This window comes from Leptodactylus fuscus, chromosome 5, assembly GCF_031893055.1.
Source record: "Leptodactylus fuscus isolate aLepFus1 chromosome 5, aLepFus1.hap2, whole genome shotgun sequence".
NCBI lineage: Eukaryota > Metazoa > Chordata > Amphibia > Anura > Leptodactylidae > Leptodactylus > Leptodactylus fuscus.
The window spans coordinates 88714103-88736298 of NC_134269.1; the positions used below are offsets into that span (position 1 = coordinate 88714103).

Below are 22196 nucleotides of genomic sequence, written 5' to 3' on the forward strand. Positions count from 1 at the left end.
GTCCACGCGTCGGTGGTCAAGTGGACCTTTGTGCAAAGCGCGGAACTAAGGGCCCGCCTGATGTTGAGTGACACGTGCTGGTGCAAGGCGGGGACGGCACACCGGGAGAAGTAGTGACGGCTAGGGACGGCATAGCGAGGTGCCGCAGTTGCCATCAGGTCCAGGAAGGCGGGAGTTTCAACAAGCCGGAACGCCAACATCTCCTGGGCCAGCAGTTTAGCGATGTTGGCGTTCAAGGCTTGCGCGTGTGGGTGGTTAGCAGTGTATTTCTGCCGCCGCTCCAATGTCTGAGAGATGGTGGGTTGTTGTAAAGAAACGCCTGATGGTGCCTTTGATGGTGCAGGAGAAGGATTTAAGACAGGACCAGGGGAGGATGAGGTAGAAGTCAACAAAGTGGCGGAGGCAGATGAAGTGGTGTCCTGGCTCGTCCTCTGGAGTGCATCGCCAGCACAGTCAGCAGTGGCAGTGGCAGAGGCAGTGGCAGAGGCAGTGGCATGAACGGCAGGCGGCCTTTGTCCTGCCGTTGCTGCCTGCCACTGATTCCAGTGCTTGGATTCCAAATGACGGCGCATTGAAGTGGTGGACAGGTTGCTCTTCTCAGAGCCCCTAATCAATTTCGAGAGGCAAATTGTGCAGACAACACTATATCTGTCCTCGGCGCATTCCTTGAAAAAACTCCACACCTTCGAGAAACGTGCCCTCGAGGTGGGAGTTTTTCGGGGCTGGGTACGAACTGGAACATCTTGGGAGATTCCGGGTGTGGCCTGGCTTCGCCTAAGCTGCTGACCTCTGCCTCTGCCTCTAGCTACCCTTTTTGGTGCTGCACCTGCCTCAACATCCACACTACTTTCCCCGCTTGACATCCCCCCTGTCCAGGTCGGGTCAGTGTCCTCATCATCCACCACTTCCTCTTCCAACTCCTGTCTCATCTCCTCCTCCCGCACAATGCGCCGGTCAACTGGATGCCCTGACGGCAACTGCGTCACATCATCGTCGATGAGGGTGGGTTGCTGGTCATCCACCACCAAATCGAACGGAGATGGAGGAGACTCTAGTGTTTGAGCATCTGGACACAGATGCTCCTCTGTTAGGTTCGTGGAATCGTGACGTGGAGAGGCAGGTTGAGGGACAATGAAAGGAGCGGAGAACAGCTCTGGGGAGCAGGGACAGTTTGGGTTATTGTTCTGTAAAGCTTCGGAATTTTGGGAGGAAGGAAGACAAGACTGTTGGGTAATAGGAGGAGAGGAGGCAGAGTCTGACTGGCTGCTGGACAATGTGCTGTAAGCGTTCTCTGACAGCCATTGCAAGACCTGTTCCTGGTTCTCGGGCCTACTAAGGTTTGTACCCTGCAGTTTAGTTAATGTGGCAAGCAACCCTGGCACTGTGGAGTGGCGCAATGCTTGCTGCCCCACAGGAGTAGGCACGGGACGCCCTGTGGCTTCACTGCTACCTTGCTCCCCAGAACCATTCCCCCGACCTCGCCCACGGCCTCGTCCACGTCCCTTTCCGGGAGCCTTGCGCATTTTGAATTCCTAGTTAGAAATTGGCACTGTATACCAGTAGTAAAAATTGTGGGTGCACGTAACCCCAATATATTCTTTGAATTCCCAGTCAGACACTGGCACTATATGGCAGTAGCAAGAAATGAGGGTATTTGTATTCCCAATATACTCTTTGAATTCCCAGTCAGACAATGGCACTGTATACCAGTAGTAAAAATTGTGGGTGCACGTAACCCCAATATATTCTTTGAATTCCCAGTCAGAAACTGGCACTATATGGCAGTAGCAAGAAATGAGGGTATTTGTATTCCCAATATACTCTTTGAATTCCCAGTCAGACAATGGCACTGTATACCAGTAGTAAAAATTGTGGGTGCACGTAACCCCAATATATTCTTTGAATTACCAGTCAGAAACTGGCACTATATGGCAGTAGCAAGAAATGAGGGTATTTATAACCCCAATATATTCTTTGAATTCCCAGTCAGACAATGGCACTGTATACCAGTAGTAAAAATTGTGGGTGCACGTAACCCCAATATATTCTTTGAATTACCAGTCAGAAACTGGCACTATATGGCAGTAGCAAGAAATGAGGGTATTTATAACCCCAATATATTCTTTGAATTCCCAGTCAGACAATGGCACTGTATACCAGTAGTAAAAATTGTGGGTGCACGTAACCCCAATATATTCTTTGAATTACCAGTCAGACACTGGCACTATATGGCAGTAGCAAGAAATGAGGGTATTTGTATTCCCAATATACTCTTTGAATTCCCAGTCAGACAATGGCACTGTATACCAGTATTAAAAATTGTGGGTGCACGCAACCCCAATATATTCTTTGAATTCCCAGTCAGACAATGGCACTGTATAACAGTAGTAAAAATTGTGGGTGCACGTAACCCCAATTTATTCTTTGAATTCCCAGTCAGAAACTGGCACTATATGGCAGTAGCAAGAAATGAGGGTATTTGTATTCCCAATATACTCTTTGAATTCCCAGTCAGACAATGGCACTGTATACCAGTAGTAAAAATTGTGGGTGCACGTAACCCCAATATATTCTTTGAATTCCCAGTCAGAAACTGGCACTATATGGCAGTAGCAAGAAATGAGGGTATTTGTATTCCCAATATACTCTTTGAATTCCCAGTCAGACAATGGCACTGTATACCAGTAGTAAAAATTGTGGGTGCACGTAACCCCAATATATTCTTTGAATTACCAGTCAGAAACTGGCACTATATGGCAGTAGCAAGAAATGAGGGTATTTATAACCCCAATATATTCTTTGAATTCCCAGTCAGACAATGGCACTGTATACCAGTAGTAAAAATTGTGGGTGCACGTAACCCCAATATATTCTTTGAATTACCAGTCAGAAACTGGCACTATATGGCAGTAGCAAGAAATGAGGGTATTTGTATTCCCAATATATTCTTTGAATTCCCAGTCAGACAATGGCACTGTATACCAGTAGTAAAAATTGTGGGTGCACGTAACCCCAATATATTCTTTGAATTACCAGTCAGAAACTGGCACTATATGGCAGTAGCAAGAAATGAGGGTATTTGTAACCCCAATATATTCTTTGAATTCCCAGTCAGACAATGGCACTGTATACCAGTAGCAAAAATTGTGGGTGCACGTAACCCCAATATATTCTTTGAATTACCAGTCAGAAACTGGCACTATATGGCAGTAGCAAGAAATGAGGGTATTTATAACCCCAATATACTCTTTGAATTCCCAGTCAGACAATGGCACTGTATACCAGTAGTAAAAATTGTGGGTGCACGTAACCCCAATATATTCTTTGAATTACCAGTCAGACACTGGCACTATATGGCAGTAGCAAGAAATGAGGGTATTTGTATTCCCAATATACTCTTTGAATTCCCAGTCAGACAATGGCACTGTATACCAGTAGTAAAAATTGTGGGTGCACGTAACCCCAATATATTCTTTGAATTCCCAGTCAGACAATGGCACTGTATACCAGTAGTAAAAATTGTGGGTGCACGTAACCCCAATATATTCTTTGAATTCCCAGTCAGAAACTGGCACTATATGGCAGTAGCAAGAAATGAGGGTATTTGTATTCCCAATATATTCTTTGAATTCCCAGTCAGACAATGGAACTGTATACCAGTAGTAAAAATTGTGGGTGCACGTAACCCCAATATATTCTTTGAATTCCCAGTCAGAAACTGGCACTATATGGCAGTAGCAAGAAATGAGGGTATTTGTATTCCCAATATACTCTTTGAATTCCCAGTCAGACAATGGCACTGTATACCAGTAGTAAAAATTGTGGGTGCACGTAACCCCAATATATTCTTTGAATTACCAGTCAGAAACTGGCACTATATGGCAGTAGCAAGAAATGAGGGTATTTATAACCCCAATATATTCTTTGAATTCCCAGTCAGACAATGGCACTGTATACCAGTAGTAAAAATTGTGGGTGCACGTAACCCCAATATATTCTTTGAATTACCAGTCAGAAACTGGCACTATATGGCAGTAGCAAGAAATGAGGGTATTTATAACCCCAATATATTCTTTGAATTCCCAGTCAGACAATGGCACTGTATACCAGTAGTAAAAATTGTGGGTGCACGTAACCCCAATATATTCTTTGAATTCCCAGTCAGACACTGGCACTATATGGCAGTAGCAAGAAATGAGGGTATTTGTATTCCCAATATATTCTTTGAATTCCCAGTCAGACAATGGCACTGTATACCAGTAGTAAAAATTGTGGGTGCACGTAACCCCAATATATTCTTTGAATTCCCAGTCAGACACTGGCACTATATGGCAGTAGCAAGAAATGAGGGTATTTGTATTCCCAATATATTCTTTGAATTCCCAGTCAGACAATGGCACTGTATACCAGTAGTAAAAATTGTGGGTGTATATAGCCCCAATTCTATTGCTAGGGGACTTGCAGGGTATTTCTGGGGTGAAGGTGGGGGGGCACACCGTTGGAACGGGTATCGGGGGTATATATCGGGTATACGGGAATACACTGACAGTGTATTCCATTCAGGATCCTGGGAAAGCTGGGTTGCGGCGATTGAGCCCGTCAGTGCCACGTTACACTGACAAGCTTCTCCCTGGAATTTAGCTCTTACAAGAGCTGTTGTGGTTGTCTTCTCCTTCCTATCCTAGCCTGTCCCTGCCTACCCAGAATCTAAGCCCTAGCTAGCTGGACGGAAACCTCCGTCCTCGGTGAATTGCAAGCTCAGAATGACGCGAAGCTGGGCGTCGCTGTTCTTTTAAATTAGAGGTCACATGTTTTCGGCAGCCAATGGGTTTTGCCTACTTTTTTCAACGTCACCGGTGTCGTAGTTCCTGTCCCACCTACCCTGCGCTGTTATTGGAGCAAAAAAGGCGCCAGGGAAGGTGGGAGGGGAATCGAGTAATGGCGCACTTTACCACGCGGTGTTCGATTCGATTCGAACATGCCGAACAGCCTAATATCCGATCGAACATGAGTTCGATAGAACACTGTTCGCTCATCTCTAATCATTATGCAAAATGTTCCTTATTTACATTGATTCTCACTACAATAGGTCTTTGAATATCACAGGTATCTCTTACTGATGCTAAACAATAGTGTGAACAATAGGCATCTTTCTTATACATGCAGTGTACAAGGAAGGAAAAATACAGGGTGCCAGAAATATCATCAAACTGATAAGGAACTTTCACTATGTTTTGCATATTGTATGTGGGGTTATGACCAATATGATGATCCAAAGTTTATTTTATCAGAATAGTGAAACTAGATGTCTCCAAGGTGTGGAACAGCAGAGAAAAGATTAAAAAAAGATCCAAGTGGGTCAGAATAGAGGGACCATACTTGTAACATACCAGGGAGCACTGACCAGAGGCACCTACTTGTGGAGAACACACTGATAAAGATCCGAGTGTGTCAAGTTTCCCAATATAGAAACTATTTTAGTTATACTGTAGGTGAACCTCTCAGGACTTGTTTTGTTTTGGTGCCTTGGGTCCCAGATTCATTTTGGGTTGAACAAATTTGGTATGAACCACACCTTAAGTTGGCTTAAAACTTAGTGTATGTCAATGTTAGGGGTGTTAGGAACCTATCCTGTCTATCCAATTTCTAGCTCTCTAATGCAAACATAGCTACAGTTATGTCAAAGTGAAAGCGAAATTATTCTACTATGTGGTCTCTACAGAAAAACAAACAAAAACAAAACATTAATACTCACTTTCCATTACATTTTTTGGGCCTCTGGATGACACCCATGGCTCTCTCTCTCTGCCTCCTTGGTGACATTATTCATCCACAGTTACTTCTGAGGCTTATGAATGGCCCACCAGCAGTCACATGTGACCCTGGGCAAATAAGATCAGCTGGAGAAGGTAAGAGGCTGCAAAGAGCCTCTAAAGAGACCCTAGAATGTAATGCAGTGCCTATTTTAGTTCGCCTGAGACTAATCTTGATTTGCTCGGTTTTGTTAAAAAAAAAAACAATTAACAATTTGGAATTATTGGGTCAAACCCAGTTCAGTTTAAGTTGGTTCACCCATCTCTAGGAAATATGAAATTGAATGTTTAAAGCATGAAGCATTATAAGATATTGTAGCTTTAGTTAGATATAAGGAACCCATAAGTGTCTGCAGTTATTACTGTTTATATCTATAATATTAATAATAAAGATGATGATTATAATAACAATAACAACTGTATTTATATAGTGCCAAAATATAGCATTTTACAAATAAGGGGGCGTTCACACTACCGTCGGTGTCCGACATGTAGTGTCCGCTCAAAATCTGTCACGGACACTAGGAGCGGACACTAGATGTGTCCGTGACACCTGTCATTCACTTGAATGGGCATCGGGTGCGTTCTTTTGCACTCCGTGCCCGTCCTTCCCTGTCCGCAAGAGAAGATGTCCGACTTCTCAAGCGGACAGAAAAACCCTGCATGCAGGTGTCACGGACACAGCTAGTGTCCGCTCCTAGTGTCCGTGACAGATTTTGAGTGGACACTAGGAGCGGACACTACATGTCGGACACCGACGGTAGTGTGAACGCTCCCTTAGAGGGTTCATGAACAGACAGTATTTGACATTACAAGGGGACAAAGAAATGAACATATCAAACAGTAGGAGTGAGGGTCCTGCTCGCAAGAGCTTACAATCTCTAAGGAAACAGGAGGACACAAGCGGTAAGAGGGCCATTTTTAACCCCTTAAGGACCAGGCCATTTTTTGGTTTCGCATTTTCGTTTTTCCCTCCTCACATTTCAAGAGCCATAACTTTTTCATTTTTCAGTTCACAGAGTCACATGATGGCTTATTGTTTGCGGGACAAATTGTACTTTGTAATGGCATCATTCAATATGCTGTGCAATGTACTGGGAAGCTGGAAAAAAATTCAGAATGAGGTGCAATTGGAGAAAAAATGCATTTGCGCCATTTTCTTATGGGTTTAATTTTTACAGCGTTCACTGTTTGGTACAAATGACATGTTACCTGTGTTCTACGTGTCAGTACGAACGCGGTGATACCAAATTTATATAGTATTTGAAATGTTTTGATACTTTTAAAAAAATGATAAACTTTGCAAAATAGAAAAAAATTTTTGTGTCATCATGTTCTAACACCTGTAACTTTTTCATATTTCCATGTATGGAGCTGGTTGTGGTGTCTTTTTATGCGGGACAAGATGACGTTTCTATTGATACCATTTGGGGAAAGATCTGATAGTTTGATCACTTTTTATTCAATTTTTTATAGGAGGCAAAGTGTTGAAAAAAACGCTTTTTGGCTGTTTTTATTTTTTTTGCCGCTACGCCGTTCGCAGTACGGGATAAATGTTTTAATATTCTAATAGTTCGGGCATTTTGGAGTGCGGGGATACCTAATATGTTTATGTTTAATGTTCTTTAATTACTTTTATAGCTAATCTAGGGAAAGGGGGGTGATTTGAACTTTTATATTTTTTTTATTTTTTTAATACTTTTAAAAACTTTTTTTTTTCTTCTGTTACATTTATGATCAGACCCCTTAGGTACCTTGAAACCTAGGGGGTCTGATCGCTCATACTATTCACTGCAATACTACAGTACTGCAGTGAATAGCAGAATCCCAGCACTTCTATTAGACGATGCCTCTGGCATCGTCTAATAGATCTCGGGCAGAGACAAGCCTGGAAGCCTTCAATAGGCTTCCGGCTGTCATAGCAACCGATCACCGCCCTCATGTGATGTTCAGGAGGGCGGCGATCGGCAAAACATGGCGGCGCCCATGCCGCCGGCGCCGTTTACACACTGCGGTCACGTTTGACCGCAGTGTGTAAAGGGTTAACAGCAGCGATCGGCTTGGGCACCGACCGCTGCTGTTAGTGGCAGGTCCTGGCTGTATTATACAGCCGGCATCTGCCGTGTATGGAGCGAGCTCAGCGTGTGAGCTCGCTCCATACATCCCCATGCGACCCATGATGTACAGTTACGTCAAGGGTCGCTAAGGGGTTAAAGATCTCTCATACATTAAAGGGTATGTAGGGATCTGTGAAAACGGCTGCAAAAAGAACAGGACCTATATTTTGAAAGTCCATGACAATGGACCATCAAAATATCAGTCATGCCAATACCAACACATGAAGTTAATGCAGCCATGCAACGGTTGTCAAGTGAATATAGGTTAAGTATATTATATTTAAGATGAGAAAGTACAGTCTAACTATAAAACTACAGTCACATAACAGGTGCAGTATTAAATTCAACATATGTGAATGAGGGCTATTCATATGACTGTTGTAATGTACCGTCAAAATATAGGTCACGTTCTATTTTTGTACATTTTCATGGATCCATCCATACACTTTAATGTATGGAGCATCGGTGAAAGCGGACGTCTGTCGGGTGCAATAGAAGTTTTTCATGGCTGTTTTTCACCTCAGTCATGTGATTGTAGCCTATGGTGTAGAGCATTTGCTGTAAATTCAGTCATATTTGAGAAAAATAAAAAAATATAAAGCGATGTCAATACACAGAGCTCCACTACATATAGTTTTTTTCTTTATACATAAAGCCCTTTATTTTCACTCTTCTTAGTACTGGATTTGTCATTTGGTTTTATGTTTATCTCTAGTGAAGAATGCACCACATTATGGTCACAGCATTGCCCACATTATTACATTTCACCACCAAGTGGCTCATGGTTTAACAACCACCTGACACACATCACATTGTGGGAACACATTATGTGTGCGGGCAAAGCTCCTGGTGTAAATGCCATAGCCATAGGCTCAGATCATGTAATAGAGGGCAAAGGAGTTTGGTATTTATTTATGTTAGGGAAAATATATTATTATTATTATTATTATTATTATTATTATTATTATTATTATTATTATTATTATTATTATTATTATTATTATTTATATAGCACAATTAAGTCCATGGTGCTTTACATACAGTATACAGTATACAGTGTTGGCCAAAAGTATTGGCACCCCTGCAATTCTGTCAGATAATACTCATTTTCTTCCAGAAAATGATTGCAATCACAAATTCTTTGGTATTATTATCTTCATTTAATTTGTCTTCAATGGAAAACCACAAAAAGAATTGTCAAAAAGCCAAATTGGATATAATTCCACAGCAAACATAAAAAAGGGGGTGGACAAAAGTATTGGCACTGTTTGAAAAATCATGTGATGCTTCTCTAATTTGTGTAACTAACAGCACTTGTTACTTACCTGAGGCACCTAACAGGTGGTGGCAATAACTAAATCACACTTGCAGTCAGTTGAAATGGATTAAAGTTGATTCAATCTCTGTCCTGTGTCCTTGTGTGTACCACATTGAGCATGGAGAAAAGAAAGAAGACCAAAGAACTGTCTGAGGACTTGAGAAGCAAAATTGTGAGGAAGCATGAACAATCTCAAGACTACAAGTCCATCTCCAAAGACCTGAATGTTCCTGTGTCTACCGTGCGCAGTGTCATCAAGAAGTTTAAAGCCCATGGCACTGTGGCTAACCTCCCTAGATGTGGACAGAAAAGAAAAATTGACGAGAGATTTCAACGCAACAACCTCAACTAACATCCAAACAAGTTCAAGCTGCCCTGCAGTCTGAGGGTGCAAAAGTGTCAACCCGTACCATCCGTCGGCGTCTGAATGAAAAGGGACTGTATGGTAGGATACCTAGGAAGACCCCACTTCTTACCCAGAGACATAAAAAAGCCAGGCTGGAGTTTGCCAAAACTTACCTGAGAAAGACAAAAACGTTTTGGAAGAATGTTCTCTGGTCAGATGAGACAAAAGTAGAGCTTTTTGGGAAAAGCCATCAACATAGAGTTTACAGGGAAAAAAAAAGAGGCCTTCAAAGAAAAGAAAACGGTCCCTACAGTCAAATATGGCGGAGGTTCCCTGATGTTTTGGGGTTGCTTTGCTGCCTCTGGCACTGGACTTCTTGACCGTGTGCATGGCATTATGAAGTCTGAAGACTACCAACACATTTTGCAGCATAATGTAGGGCCCAGTGTGAGAAAGCTGGGTCTCCCTCAGAGGTCATGGGTCTTCCAGCAGGACAATGACCCAAAACACACTTCAAAAAGCACTAGAAAATGGTTTGAGAGAAAGCACTGGAGACTTCTAAAGTGGCCAGCAATGAGTCCAGACCTGAATCCCATACAACACCTGTGGAGAGATCTCAAAATGGCAGTTTGGAGAAGGCCTCCTTCAAATCTCAGGGACCTGGAGCAGTTTGCCAAAGAAGAATGGTCTAAAATTCCAGCAGAGCATTGTAAGAAACTCATTGATGGTTACCGGAAGCGGTTGTTCGCAGTTATTTTGTCTAAAGGTTGTGCTACCAAGTATTAGGCTGAGGGTGCCAATACTTTTGTCCGGCCCATTTTTGGAGTTTTGTATAAAATGATCAATGATTTGACTTTTTTTCATTCTCTTTTGTGGCCAACACTGTAAGACTGCACTTTACTATACAGTGACACAAAAAATCTATAGTGTTCCGTATCCGTTTTTATAATATATAATCCATTGACTAATATATGAGACTATATGGTTGTAGACTCCTAACATACAGTATACATCTGATATTGATCTGACATAATCTGAACAGAAATTTACAGAATGTTCTGAATTACCGTATTTTTCGGACTATAAGACGCACTTTTTTTCCCCAAAATTTCGGAGGAAAATGAGGGTGCGTCTTATAGTCTGAATGTGGGTTTGCAGCATGGCCGCGCTACTGCCACCGCTGGTTTTCTTCAGCGGCAGTAGCGCGGCAATCTGCAGGCCCCGGCAGCTAAGACAGTCCCCGGCATCTGCTGTAATAGACCGGCGGATGCCGGGGAGTGTCTTAGCTGCCGGGGCCTGCAGATTGCCGTGCTACTGCCACCGCTGGTTTTCTTCAGCGGCAGGAGTGTGACAATACTGCAGGCCCCGGAAGCTAAGACACTCACCGGCATCCGCCGGTCTATTACAGCAGATGCCGGGGACTGTCTTAGCTGCCGGGGAAGAAAACCAGCAGTGGCAGTAGCGCGGCCATGCTGCAAATCCGCTCCTCCTCCACAGATCCCGGCAGTCAGTTAGCCCCGGGGCCGGTCCCATACCTTTAGTGATGCAGGCCGGCTCCTGCACGGCGAGGCCGCAGGAGCCGACCTGTTCCGATGACAGCCGGGAGCCTAATGAAGACTCCCAGGCCTGTCATAGATATATATTACTATCGCGGCTGGTCTATGACCCTCCGCGATAGTAATGTATAGAATCTCCCATAGACGGCAATACCCTTGTATTGCCGTCTACGGGACTTGCAATCAAATGATTGCAGGTTCAAGCCCCCTAGGCGGGGAAAAATAAAATAGTAAAAAAAAAAAAAAACACTTAAAAAAAATATAATAAAAAATAAAATAAATAAAAGTTCACCTCCTTTCCCTAGAATACATATAAAAGTATAACATTACTGTGAAACATACACATTAGGTATCCCTGTGTCTGAAAATGCCCGGTCTACTAATATTTTTATGTACAGTGAACGTCAAAATCAAAAGTGCTAAACCGCCGGGTTTTTCTCTCTGTTTTGCCTCTGAATTAAATAAAAGGTGATCTAAGCAATAAACATTTCCCAAAATGGTATATCTAAAAAGTACACCTGGCCCCACAAAAAAACGCCCTATACATCCCCGTACAGCTGCAGGGTCACCTGTCAATGTGGCCTTGCAGCTGTTCCAAAACTACAACTCCCATATATTAAATATTTTACCATTTTTTGCCTGAAATTTTTTTTTCCCTATTTTTCTCCTCTAAAACCTGGGTGCGTCTTATAGTCCGAAAAATACGGTAGACAGTTAAATTCTGCATATGCCATAACATTGTGTTACTTTTTATGAATTGTATATATTTTGAACTGGGTTTAATTACAATTTTTGCTTTGTTTCTCTTCCATAGCTTGCCTGTATATGTACCATCATACTCGCTGTAGAGTGCCATTGGGTGTCTGACTGTATACTCTCAAGTCCCCTTCTCCTCCCCAGATTTTTGTAGGCTGATTTATGACAAATTTAGGCTAAGGCCCTATGCTGTGTTTTACAGGACCAGCAGTGTGAATGAGGTTCTGGCTAATCCTATCCACACATTGTGGGAAAAGAAACATTGCAGAAAAGTTAGTGCTTTCCTATAGATTTCATAAGGGAAAAAAATGCAGGGACGACTTAAACAAAAACGTATTGAAAAAAGATGCAGGAAAAACATAATGCATTTTTGCTGCGTTTCTTAGTTCTGGATAACAAAGTAGGGCCTTAGCCTAAAAGTTAATTCAAAAGACTATAATGTATATCTATAAAATAATACCAATAATAATAATAATGATAAGAAACCTATATAAAAACACAAAAATGTCATTCTATTATCATATCTTTAAAATGTATCTTTCCACAGTGTTTGCTAGCTTCCTTTCAGTTGGAGATATGTTCTGATAAAAACTGATTGTATAACTGTCAATCATAAGATAAAGGAGACACATAATACAGCAATGTTAATTTTTCAAGTACTGATGTTTTTACCCGCTACATCCATTTTTTATTTTTGTTTTTTACTACCCTCCTTCCAAAAGCCATAACTTTTTTTCATTTTTCCATTCACAAAGCAGTATGAGAGCTTAATTTTTGCATGAAAAATTTAACTTCATAAAATTTAATTTTCCATACAATGTACTGTTAGGCCAGAGCCCCACACTGCAAAATGGGTGCATTTTACAGTACATGCAAAGTAGATGGGATTGGCTAATCCTATGCACACATTGCAGAAAAAAATCTGCAATGGAAAAGCTGAAATTGAAAATTGCAGCATGTCAATTATACCTACCAAAATAAAAATGGAGTAGAATTGGAGAAAAACTTTATTTGCCCAACTTTCTTCCAGGCTTTGTGTTTACAGTGTAGCAGAAAATGTCATTCCACCTATATTCTATTGGTCAGTATGATTGTGGATATACCAAATTTATAAATATTTTTATTTTATTTTAACCCTTTAACCCTTTTCCGACATCCGCCGTACTAGTATGGCACATATCGGGTGTTTAACTATAAATTTTTTTAAAAAGTATTAAAAATTCAAATCACCCCCCTTTTCCCTAGAACACATATAAAAGTAGTTAAATACTGTGAAACACATACATGTTAGATATCCCGTGTCCGAAATTGCCTGCTCTACAAATCTATAAAAATATTTTTCCTGAACGGTAAACGCCGTAGCGGGAAAAATATTCAAAAGTGCCAACCCGCCGTTTTTTCACTGTTTTGATTTTAATTAAAATTAGAATAAAAAGTGATCAAAGCAATAGCATTTCCCGAAAATGGTAGAACTAAAAAGTACACCCGACCCCGCAAAAAAAGACGCCTTATGCATCACCGTACACAGATGTATAAAAAAGTTACGACTGTCAGAATATGTCGACTTTTAGAAAAAAAAAAAATTTAACACAGTTTTGGATTTTTTTTTATGGGGTTAAAATGTAAATAAAACCATATAAATTTGGTATCCCCGGAATCATACCGAAACACAGAATACAGGGGACATATCATTTTGGCTGCACAGTGAATGCCATAAAACCAAAGCACGTAAGAAAGTCGCAGAAATGCATATTTTCTTCAAATTCACCCTATTCTGAATTTTTTTCCAGCTTCCCACTACATTATACAGAATAATTAATGGTGGCATTATGAAGAAAAATTTGTCCCGCAAAGATTAAGACCTCATATGGCTCTGGGAGTGGAGAAATAAAAAAGTTATGGGGTTTAGAAGGAGGGGAGTCAAAAACAAAAATCAAAAAATGCCATCAGTGGGAAAGGGTTAAAATTCAAAACGTTAAGAAAAAAAATGTTTGGAGTCACCATATTCTAATACCCATAACCTTTTTTTTATATATATTTCTTTGAATGGGGCTGCATAAGGCATCTTTTTTGCAAGGCAAGATGTAATATTCATTTGTACCATTTTAGGGAATGTTTTAGGTTTTGATTGCTTTTTATTATAATTTTTATTGGAGCTGAAACAGACACCTTGTACAAGGCGTCTTTTTTGCAGGGCCAGATCTAATGTTCATTTATACTATTTAAGGGAATGTCTAATGTTATGATTGCTTTTTATTAACATTTTTATTGCAAGCGAAACAGCGGAAAAAACAGCACTTCAGTTCTTTTGCGTTCACTGTATCGGAAAACTATTTCTATAATTTTGTAGAGCGGGTGTTTTTGGAATGGGGATGCCTAATGTGTTTTAATAATAGAATGTACTGCAATATATTGTAAAATTACTATACTTCTATTATACTGTAACGTGTACTGATGATAACCCTGGGAACCTTCAACAGGCTCCCGGCTTTCATAGTAACAGATCGCCACCCCCTGATCTCATTATGGGGATGGCGCCGGGAAACTGGTGCATTACTCAGTTTTGACCAAGACATCAGGAGGGTTAATGCTTGCGGTCAGTGTCGGCAATATAGTATTTATTTAGAATTCCTGTTCCAAAAAAGCTGGTCTCATTCAAGTGTTGTTTGAGAGACCAACAAAAATTTGTGGGCTCGTTCTTGTCAACATAAAAACAAATGCCAGTGAATTCTTAAGTGCTGATAGATTCAGAAGAGAATTGTGTCAAGAAATATGATTGGTAATAAACAACACATAATACCTGTGGTTAACAAAGAGTTATATTATGATGTACAATATAATATCATATAATATGTAAGTGATACTTAGTGTGATTTCACTATGTTTTATATTTCCTTTTCAGTCTCTTGGTATCGGTGATAAGTCATGAGTACAGTGTAATAATTTTGGAGAAATTTCAAGACATTCCCAAACAATAGGTGAGATTTCTTTTTTTTATATAGACAGTAAAAATTGATACTACGAAATCTTTTAGTGACGCTCCACTATATGTAAACAATTTTTTTATAGTCCAAAATCCTAATTTCTTTATAGCTTTATAATATAGACGTAATGCATTGCATGTTAGCTGTCTGCAAATGTGATGAGATTCTGGACAATCCTATCTACACATGGTGGAAAAAATGCTGTGGAAATGCTGCGTTTTGAAATGCTTGCTTGTTCCCTATAGGTTTAATAATGGAAGAAAAAACGAAGAGAAAAACTCTTATAGACTGCATTCTGTAATGTGGGGCCTTAGTCTTAAAAGTAAGGAAGGGCAAACTAGACTAGACAGGGTTACAGTCTGTCACCATCTATCCTGCTGAGCACCATCATACTTTTACATAGTCCAATATATGAATCATTACCTAAAATACGCTATTTTTCATAAATATTCAAAAATATCTCAAGTGTAGCGGGGCATGCCAAAGCCTGGGGTTTTCGAAACTGAATTGAGAGTCCTTGGAGCTTGTGATACAAGCATATAGCATTGAGCCTCATTTGCATATTTATAAAAATAAATTTTTCAGAGTAATGATGCATTTACTTGACTACCTAATGGTATAATGGCGCTAATGTGGCTTATTTTTACAGCAACTTTACGCCACCTATTAGTTGGCTTAGGCCCAGTCCACATCTCTGCATGGGTTTCCGTTTGGGGAGTCTGGATGGAAACCTAATCCGCATAAAAAAGTGATTACCTTAGGAAACCCGCCAACCCCATAGACTATAAGGGTCCGTGTGGTTTCCGCACCAAAAATCTTCATCATCTGGAGAGGAGAATGGAGTGGCTCGAAAGCAGATGTGAACCGGGTCTTAGTTTTGACCAAAAAGTGCTCCATTCCTGGTCTAATAAGTCTTGTACCTTGTCAGTCAAGGTGCTAAAAGTGTCAGAAAGTGTTTATTGCTAAGGCCCTACATAAAAAGCACTGCTGGAAAAACTGCGTTGGAAAGGCAATGTGGTTTTTCCCACAGAGCTTTTCACATAAAGTCCACAGAACTTTTCTGCTTCAATTATATCTATAAGGAAACCACTGGCTTTTCCGTAGGTATACTTGTCATGCTGCGATGTGTGAACCCTATCCACATGCTGCAGGAAAAATAATCACAGCAGACACCAGTGATTTGTCAATTATACCTACAGAAATGCTGGTAGTTTCCCTGTAGGTATAATGGAAACAGAAAGCCTGCATAGGAAACCTCTGTGGACTTTCTGTGAAAAGTGCTGCGCCAAAAAACGCGCTGCGTTGCCGCTGTGTTTTTTCTGGCAGCACTTTTTTTTACTGTGGCCAGCTTCATGGGGCTTTAGCTTTATGTAGCTTTTGGTATGTTTTAATACCTTAAAAAGAGTTCAAAACTTTTCTTGAGGACAACATATTCTGAAACCCGTCACTTTTTAATATTTACCTGTTTGGAGCTGCATAAGACGTCTTTTTTTGCTAGGACAGATATGTTTTTTATATATACCATATTGGGGAATGTCTAATGTTTTGATTTAAAAGTTTTTTTCCCCCGCTAAAACATTCAATGTATGGAAAAAATACTTTGGGAAACCGTTTTTTTAAGCCGGACACAAAGTCCCGAATGTCCGACTTTGTGTCCGGCTGAAAAAAAAAACGGTTTCCCTGCGGACAGGGGGCAGTCACCTTTACAAAAACTGACCACTGGGTTTCCGTCCGCTGTCCAGTTTCACCAGTGCTGAAGATAGAAACCCGACGGAATGCACAAACCGGACAACGGACACAAGTGTGAACTGACCTTAGTTATAACAATCAGCAAGGCAAATGTACCATGCTGTACCTAAACATGATATATAGATATAACAAGTATATTAATATAGTATTTGTCATTTTGCTTTATAGGTCTGAGAACATTGAATAACCACAAAGTCAGAGTGTTTTCGGAAGATCTAAACTTTTATTCACTAAACTCATCATGGCTGAATCAGAAAACAGTTCATCAAATGTTACAACACCATCTCTTAAGTCAAATGATGTTGTAACTTACTCCGTTGTGGCTTGTTTTGCTATTATACTCTGCCTGCTTGGATTGATCGGAAATGCTATTGTTGCCTGGATTCTTACATTTAACATAAAGAGGACCAAATACACTGTGTATATCCTTAACCTTGCCATTGCAGACTTTCTTTACCTTCTCTTTACGGCTGTTGTGATGGTGTTGATGGTTGATCAAATGTTAAACCGCAACAGTATAACAAGTATGACAATGTTTGCATTAGAAGTAATGTATGATTTTGGCTACAATGCTGGAATGTTCTTTCTTACAGCAATAAGTATAGAAAGATGCCTTTCTGTTCTCTTCCCTATATGGTATAAATGTTACCGACCAAAACACTTATCATCCTTTACGTGTGGGTTTATCTGGATGCTGGGCGCTCTGATATCACTTTTAGATAACTTTATCTGCCCTCCAGATGCCTTCATGGCGGCAACAAAAGAGTGTACCGGAATGCAAGTTTTCTCAACAGTGCTCACTTTTGTCTTCATCATACCTTTGATGCTTTTGTCTAGTTTTATTTTACTCTATATCATAAAAACAACATCAAAGAAATCCCGACCACCCAAGATCTATATTGCCATAATAATCACAGTTCTGGTTTTTCTCATCTCAGTGGCACCTATCAGATTGTTATGGTCTTTACTCTATTTCAAGGCATTCACAAATACAATGTCTGCTGTGGCATTCTTTTTTGGCACCACATATTGTACTGCATTTAATAGCAGTGCAAACCCCTTCATTTACTTCTTCGTGGGAAGACACAGAAAAAAGAGGTTTGGTGGTTCCATCAATGAAGCACTTAGTAGAGTGTTTAAAGAAGATGAAACTGAACAGACATCTGATGGCACCATGACTAGCTCTACCACAAACTAAAGGTGCCATTCACTTAACCTGAATATGAGGTTTTCGTTTATGTAGCCCTCAGAAAAAAAACATTAGTGACATACTTAATAGAATGTGTCACATAGACAACTTCACAGAACATGATGTGGGAGCCGCTGCAATGGGTTATGCTATTTCTACTCACTCAATATTTCATTCACCTTCCATCAATCACATGTCAACGCAGTCCTCACACCCCAGATATATGCCTCAATGCCACTATCTACTGAATTCTTCTGAATTTGGGGAATTGAAGGGTTACAAATATTCTAAGGAAGGTCATGGATTATTTACAACACACTAGGATCAAATTTATCAATACAAAAGGTACCATACTTATGAAAATATAAGAGAAACATAATAAGCTGATATAGGACATGCAAAACAGGTACAAAATAGTAGGAAGAAATATGAGAAAGACCCAACACTATAATCAGAGTCTCTTCTGCTTCCTTTAGGGTACAAAGAACAAAGGACTTTGAGCTGGACACCAGTCACATGAACAAAATGTTATTGTCCAGGTCATTTTATATTCTTTTTATTTCTAACTCTAGGGTTACCCACAAGTTCATCATGCAAATGTCATTCCATGACTGGACAGTGAGACCATAAAGGGGAAAGTGCCATGAATAGTAAATAGATAATTGTCCTTTAATTAACCTCACTAAGCTTCCTTATTTCTGGACAATGGAAAATAAGTATATGGCTAATAAGTTTACCGACTCTGATAAATGGTCCCTTCAATAAGACATAGTACCCCTCCTGACCTATATCAATCAATATCACTATCGTCAATATCAGTATCCTGCTTTGCACTGAGTGGCAAGAAACCTAAAACAGCTTTCCGTGAAAGGGGGATCATTTCCTTTTGAGAGGCTTCCTAAAAGTTGGGCATTTACTTATAAGGATGCATTCACATGGAGGAAAATGATGTTTTATTTGGCACTGAATTTTCAGCGCTGAAAAAAAAGCCTCCCATTGACTTCAATGGGTGCCACTAGCTTTTTTTTCCGCTAGTGGAGAATTCTGCTAGTGGAAAAAAAAGCTAGCAGCACCAAATGAAATCAATGGGAAGCTTTTTTTTCAGCGCTGAAAATTTAGCGCCAAATAAAGCACCATTTTCCTCCGTGTGAATGCACCCTAAGGAGCAACCTTCCAATTGGTGGTGGTGCTAAAGGCACAATTTTCTTTTTTCCATCAATGAAAACATATCTGTATACATTATTCTACACATGAAATGAATCCTTTTGTTACCAAATACATATAGTCATATTTGCCTTGGATACCACAGGCAGTTTACTTGTAATGTAAGATATAAAACTGTGAATTGAACTCAAGGCTAAGGTCTTACGTAGCGAGCTGCATCATAAAAAGCACTGCAGGAAAAACCATGGTGGAAATGCAGACTTTCTGCTTCCATTATACCTCTAAAAAAAAATCACCAGCATTTTTCAGATCTCATCATTTACGCTGCGGATTTGTTTCTGCAATGTGTGGATGGGATTAGTCAGAATTTTGCAGTTAATGTAAAACGCTGTGCTTTTTCCCACGGCATTTCTACTGCAGCCAAGTATAAGCTACGTGGGGCCCTGGCCTTAGAGTCAGGATTGTACACTCCAGAATATCACTGTATTGTATTGTATTGTTTTGCTTTGCTTGCTTTAAACAATGGCAGCTTTGATATTTACATGGCAGAATAATGAAATCCTAATTGTATGAGAGTACAGTAAGCCCATATTTGTTATGGAGAATAATATCTCCCAGTTAAAACCTGCACAGCACATGACAAGACACACGTGGGTTTACATTATAGTTCAAGATGTCACGGTACAGAAGAACTTTGACTATGCCAAGGTTGAATTAGCTATTATAAAGGAATACGATTTTGTGAAGCACTTTTGAATCTAGCTGCAAGAAATGTCCATTATGTTTACTGTGCAAGTTATTATAAAATTGCATTTTTATATGTATTCGCCACGACATGCTATTAGACAGGAGATACATTGTCGCTGGTTAATGGATGGACATAACAGAGAGTATCAGCTAAGAAATATTCAGCAAATAGAACTGGTCTGGGACCACAAATATAGATTCCATAACTTTTTACTCCATCGATCTGATAATTTTAGAACATTATGCTGAAACTATATATGAATCTACAAACATGAATGGATTGATGATTTCATTTGCTATGTAAGTCAATTATTATGTTAATGCTTAAAAGGTGTATATATATATATATATATATATATATATATATATATATATATATATATACAAATAGGATAAATAAGTATATATATATAGGTCAAGATTCTATCGGATTAATGAATTACTTTTAGCATATGTTTCAATAAGAAGTAATTAATATATTGTAGCAAAACTTAATGAGAGATTATTTAACTGCATCTGAGAAGTTTTCAAGACTGTATTACTTCTTATCACTGTATCTTAGTCATATGACACGGTTTGTTATCTTTATTTATCTTTTTTATTACTTATCTATTTGGTAAAGTAATTGTTGAACAATGTGAATCAGCACTTATGTAAGATCATTTATTATGTACTTTTGTCTTTAATAAACTTTATATAAATAACTGGATAAAGTTGTTTCATTATTCCTTGGCAAACCAATGGAGCATGAATGTGTTCCTAGTGATGTGAGTGTCAGGGTATTATTTCAGGTATAAAAGGTTGATCAGGTAAGCAATGACTCACATATTGACAGAGATTATAACGTGTGAACGAGGTGTTCATGGTTCATATCAAAAGGACTGCCGTAACAAAAATAATCATAAGACGACAAGGGATCATCTTGGATAAAGAAGGCGTGATCTTCTACATGTAGCAAAACAACCTCTTACTTCTCCTAGATGTGAGCTGTCACTTTTTTATGGGCCAAAAAAAGACGCAAAAATTAGTTGACTGAGACATACGGGAAAAATTATACAGCCCTCAAAACCGCATATACAAAATAAACCTAAAATGTGTCTGGTCCTGGACCACAAATTGGCCCGGTACTGAAGTGCATAAAAAAAACAAAAAAAAAACTATCATAACAGGCACAAACAGACAGTAACTGATGGCTATCAGTTAAAGTCCGCTATATGTCCGTTGCCCATAGACCTCAATGTTAAAAAAAAAAAAAAAGGACAATTACTTTTTTCAAACAGACAGAAAAGTCCTGCATGTAGAATTTTTTTGTCTGCTCTAAAAAAACAGACCTGATTGTAAACAGACACTAAAGGACACAAGATAAAATGAATGGAAATTAAATGGAAATTGCAAATAGACCAGCTAGTGTCTGTTGCTAAATCTTGTACAGACAGTAGCTACGGACACTGCTGAGTGATCAGCAACGGTAGTGTAAATCAGATACTGCTATCAGATATAAAGTAACTCCTCAGCATAATGCCATTATAAATCACAAGGAAAACAAATGTAGTAAGAGTTGTCCAGGATAAGGCATGGCGTGTATCTATCCACAGGTTGTGTGTGGTAATGCATTCACTAAACTGCAATACTGGAAAAATATGATGGATGGATGTGAATGTAAACAGAGGAGTAGCCTGAAGCTCCTGGGCCTAAATGCAAAATCTATAATGGGCCCCACATACCTTGCACCGTTTAGAATAATGGTATATTTTATGTGGTAAAGCGACCTTCCAAGCCTCCTTAGGACCCAAGGATTAGTACAGACTGTTACCTCTGCTCCCACTATTGCTACACCTTTGTGTAGTGCTGTGTTTGGAAGAAATCAGCCATAGGGTATTAATAGCAGAGAAGTTGACAACCTACACACTGACACATAAATGACAATTGGATATCTTGTAGGTACTGAATTAACTCCTAGACCAGGGTTGTGGAGATGGAGTTAGGACCAATATTGGGTGGAGTCAGAAAAAAATTACAGACTATGGCTTAAAAAATAGATTAACTATTGTTAATTTCATTATACATTTTTTAATACTGTTTAATTAAATAGATGTACTTTCATAGGAATTGAGTCACTAATTTAAATGAATTAGAAGAGCTATACTGTTTCTGCCTGATCATGGCAGTAAGTCACTTTAAGGCTAAGGCCCCACGGGCCGTATCTGCAGCACTAAAGCGCTGCAGGAAAAACCGCTGCGTGAACGCATTGCGATTCTTTCCGCAGCGCTTTTAAGAGAAAGTTCACAGAGCTTTCCTCGGCGGACTTTCTCTTAACATTATATCTATGGGAAAGCCGTAGCTGTTTCCGTAGATATAATTGACATGATGCGATTTGCAAAGCCGCAATCTTTTCCGCAAAGTGGGGATGGGATTCACATGAATCCCATCCACTTTGCCTGCACTGTACAATGCCGC

The 22196-nt window shown here is 39.7% G+C and overlaps 1 protein-coding gene across 1 annotated transcript in view; it reads left to right on the forward strand.

Moving 5' to 3' along the window:
* The window catches only part of LOC142203189 (mas-related G-protein coupled receptor member H-like), a 36195-nt gene extending 18358 nt beyond the window's left edge, over positions 1–17837 (forward strand). Inside the window, exons 2-3 of the mRNA XM_075273733.1 lie at positions 14809–14884; positions 16808–17837. Coding sequence (XP_075129834.1) covers positions 16881–17837 — 957 coding nt within the window. The 5' untranslated portion in view covers positions 14809–14884; positions 16808–16880. The remainder of the gene's footprint in view (positions 1–14808; positions 14885–16807) is intronic.
* Positions 17838–22196: the final 4359 nt, after the last annotated feature.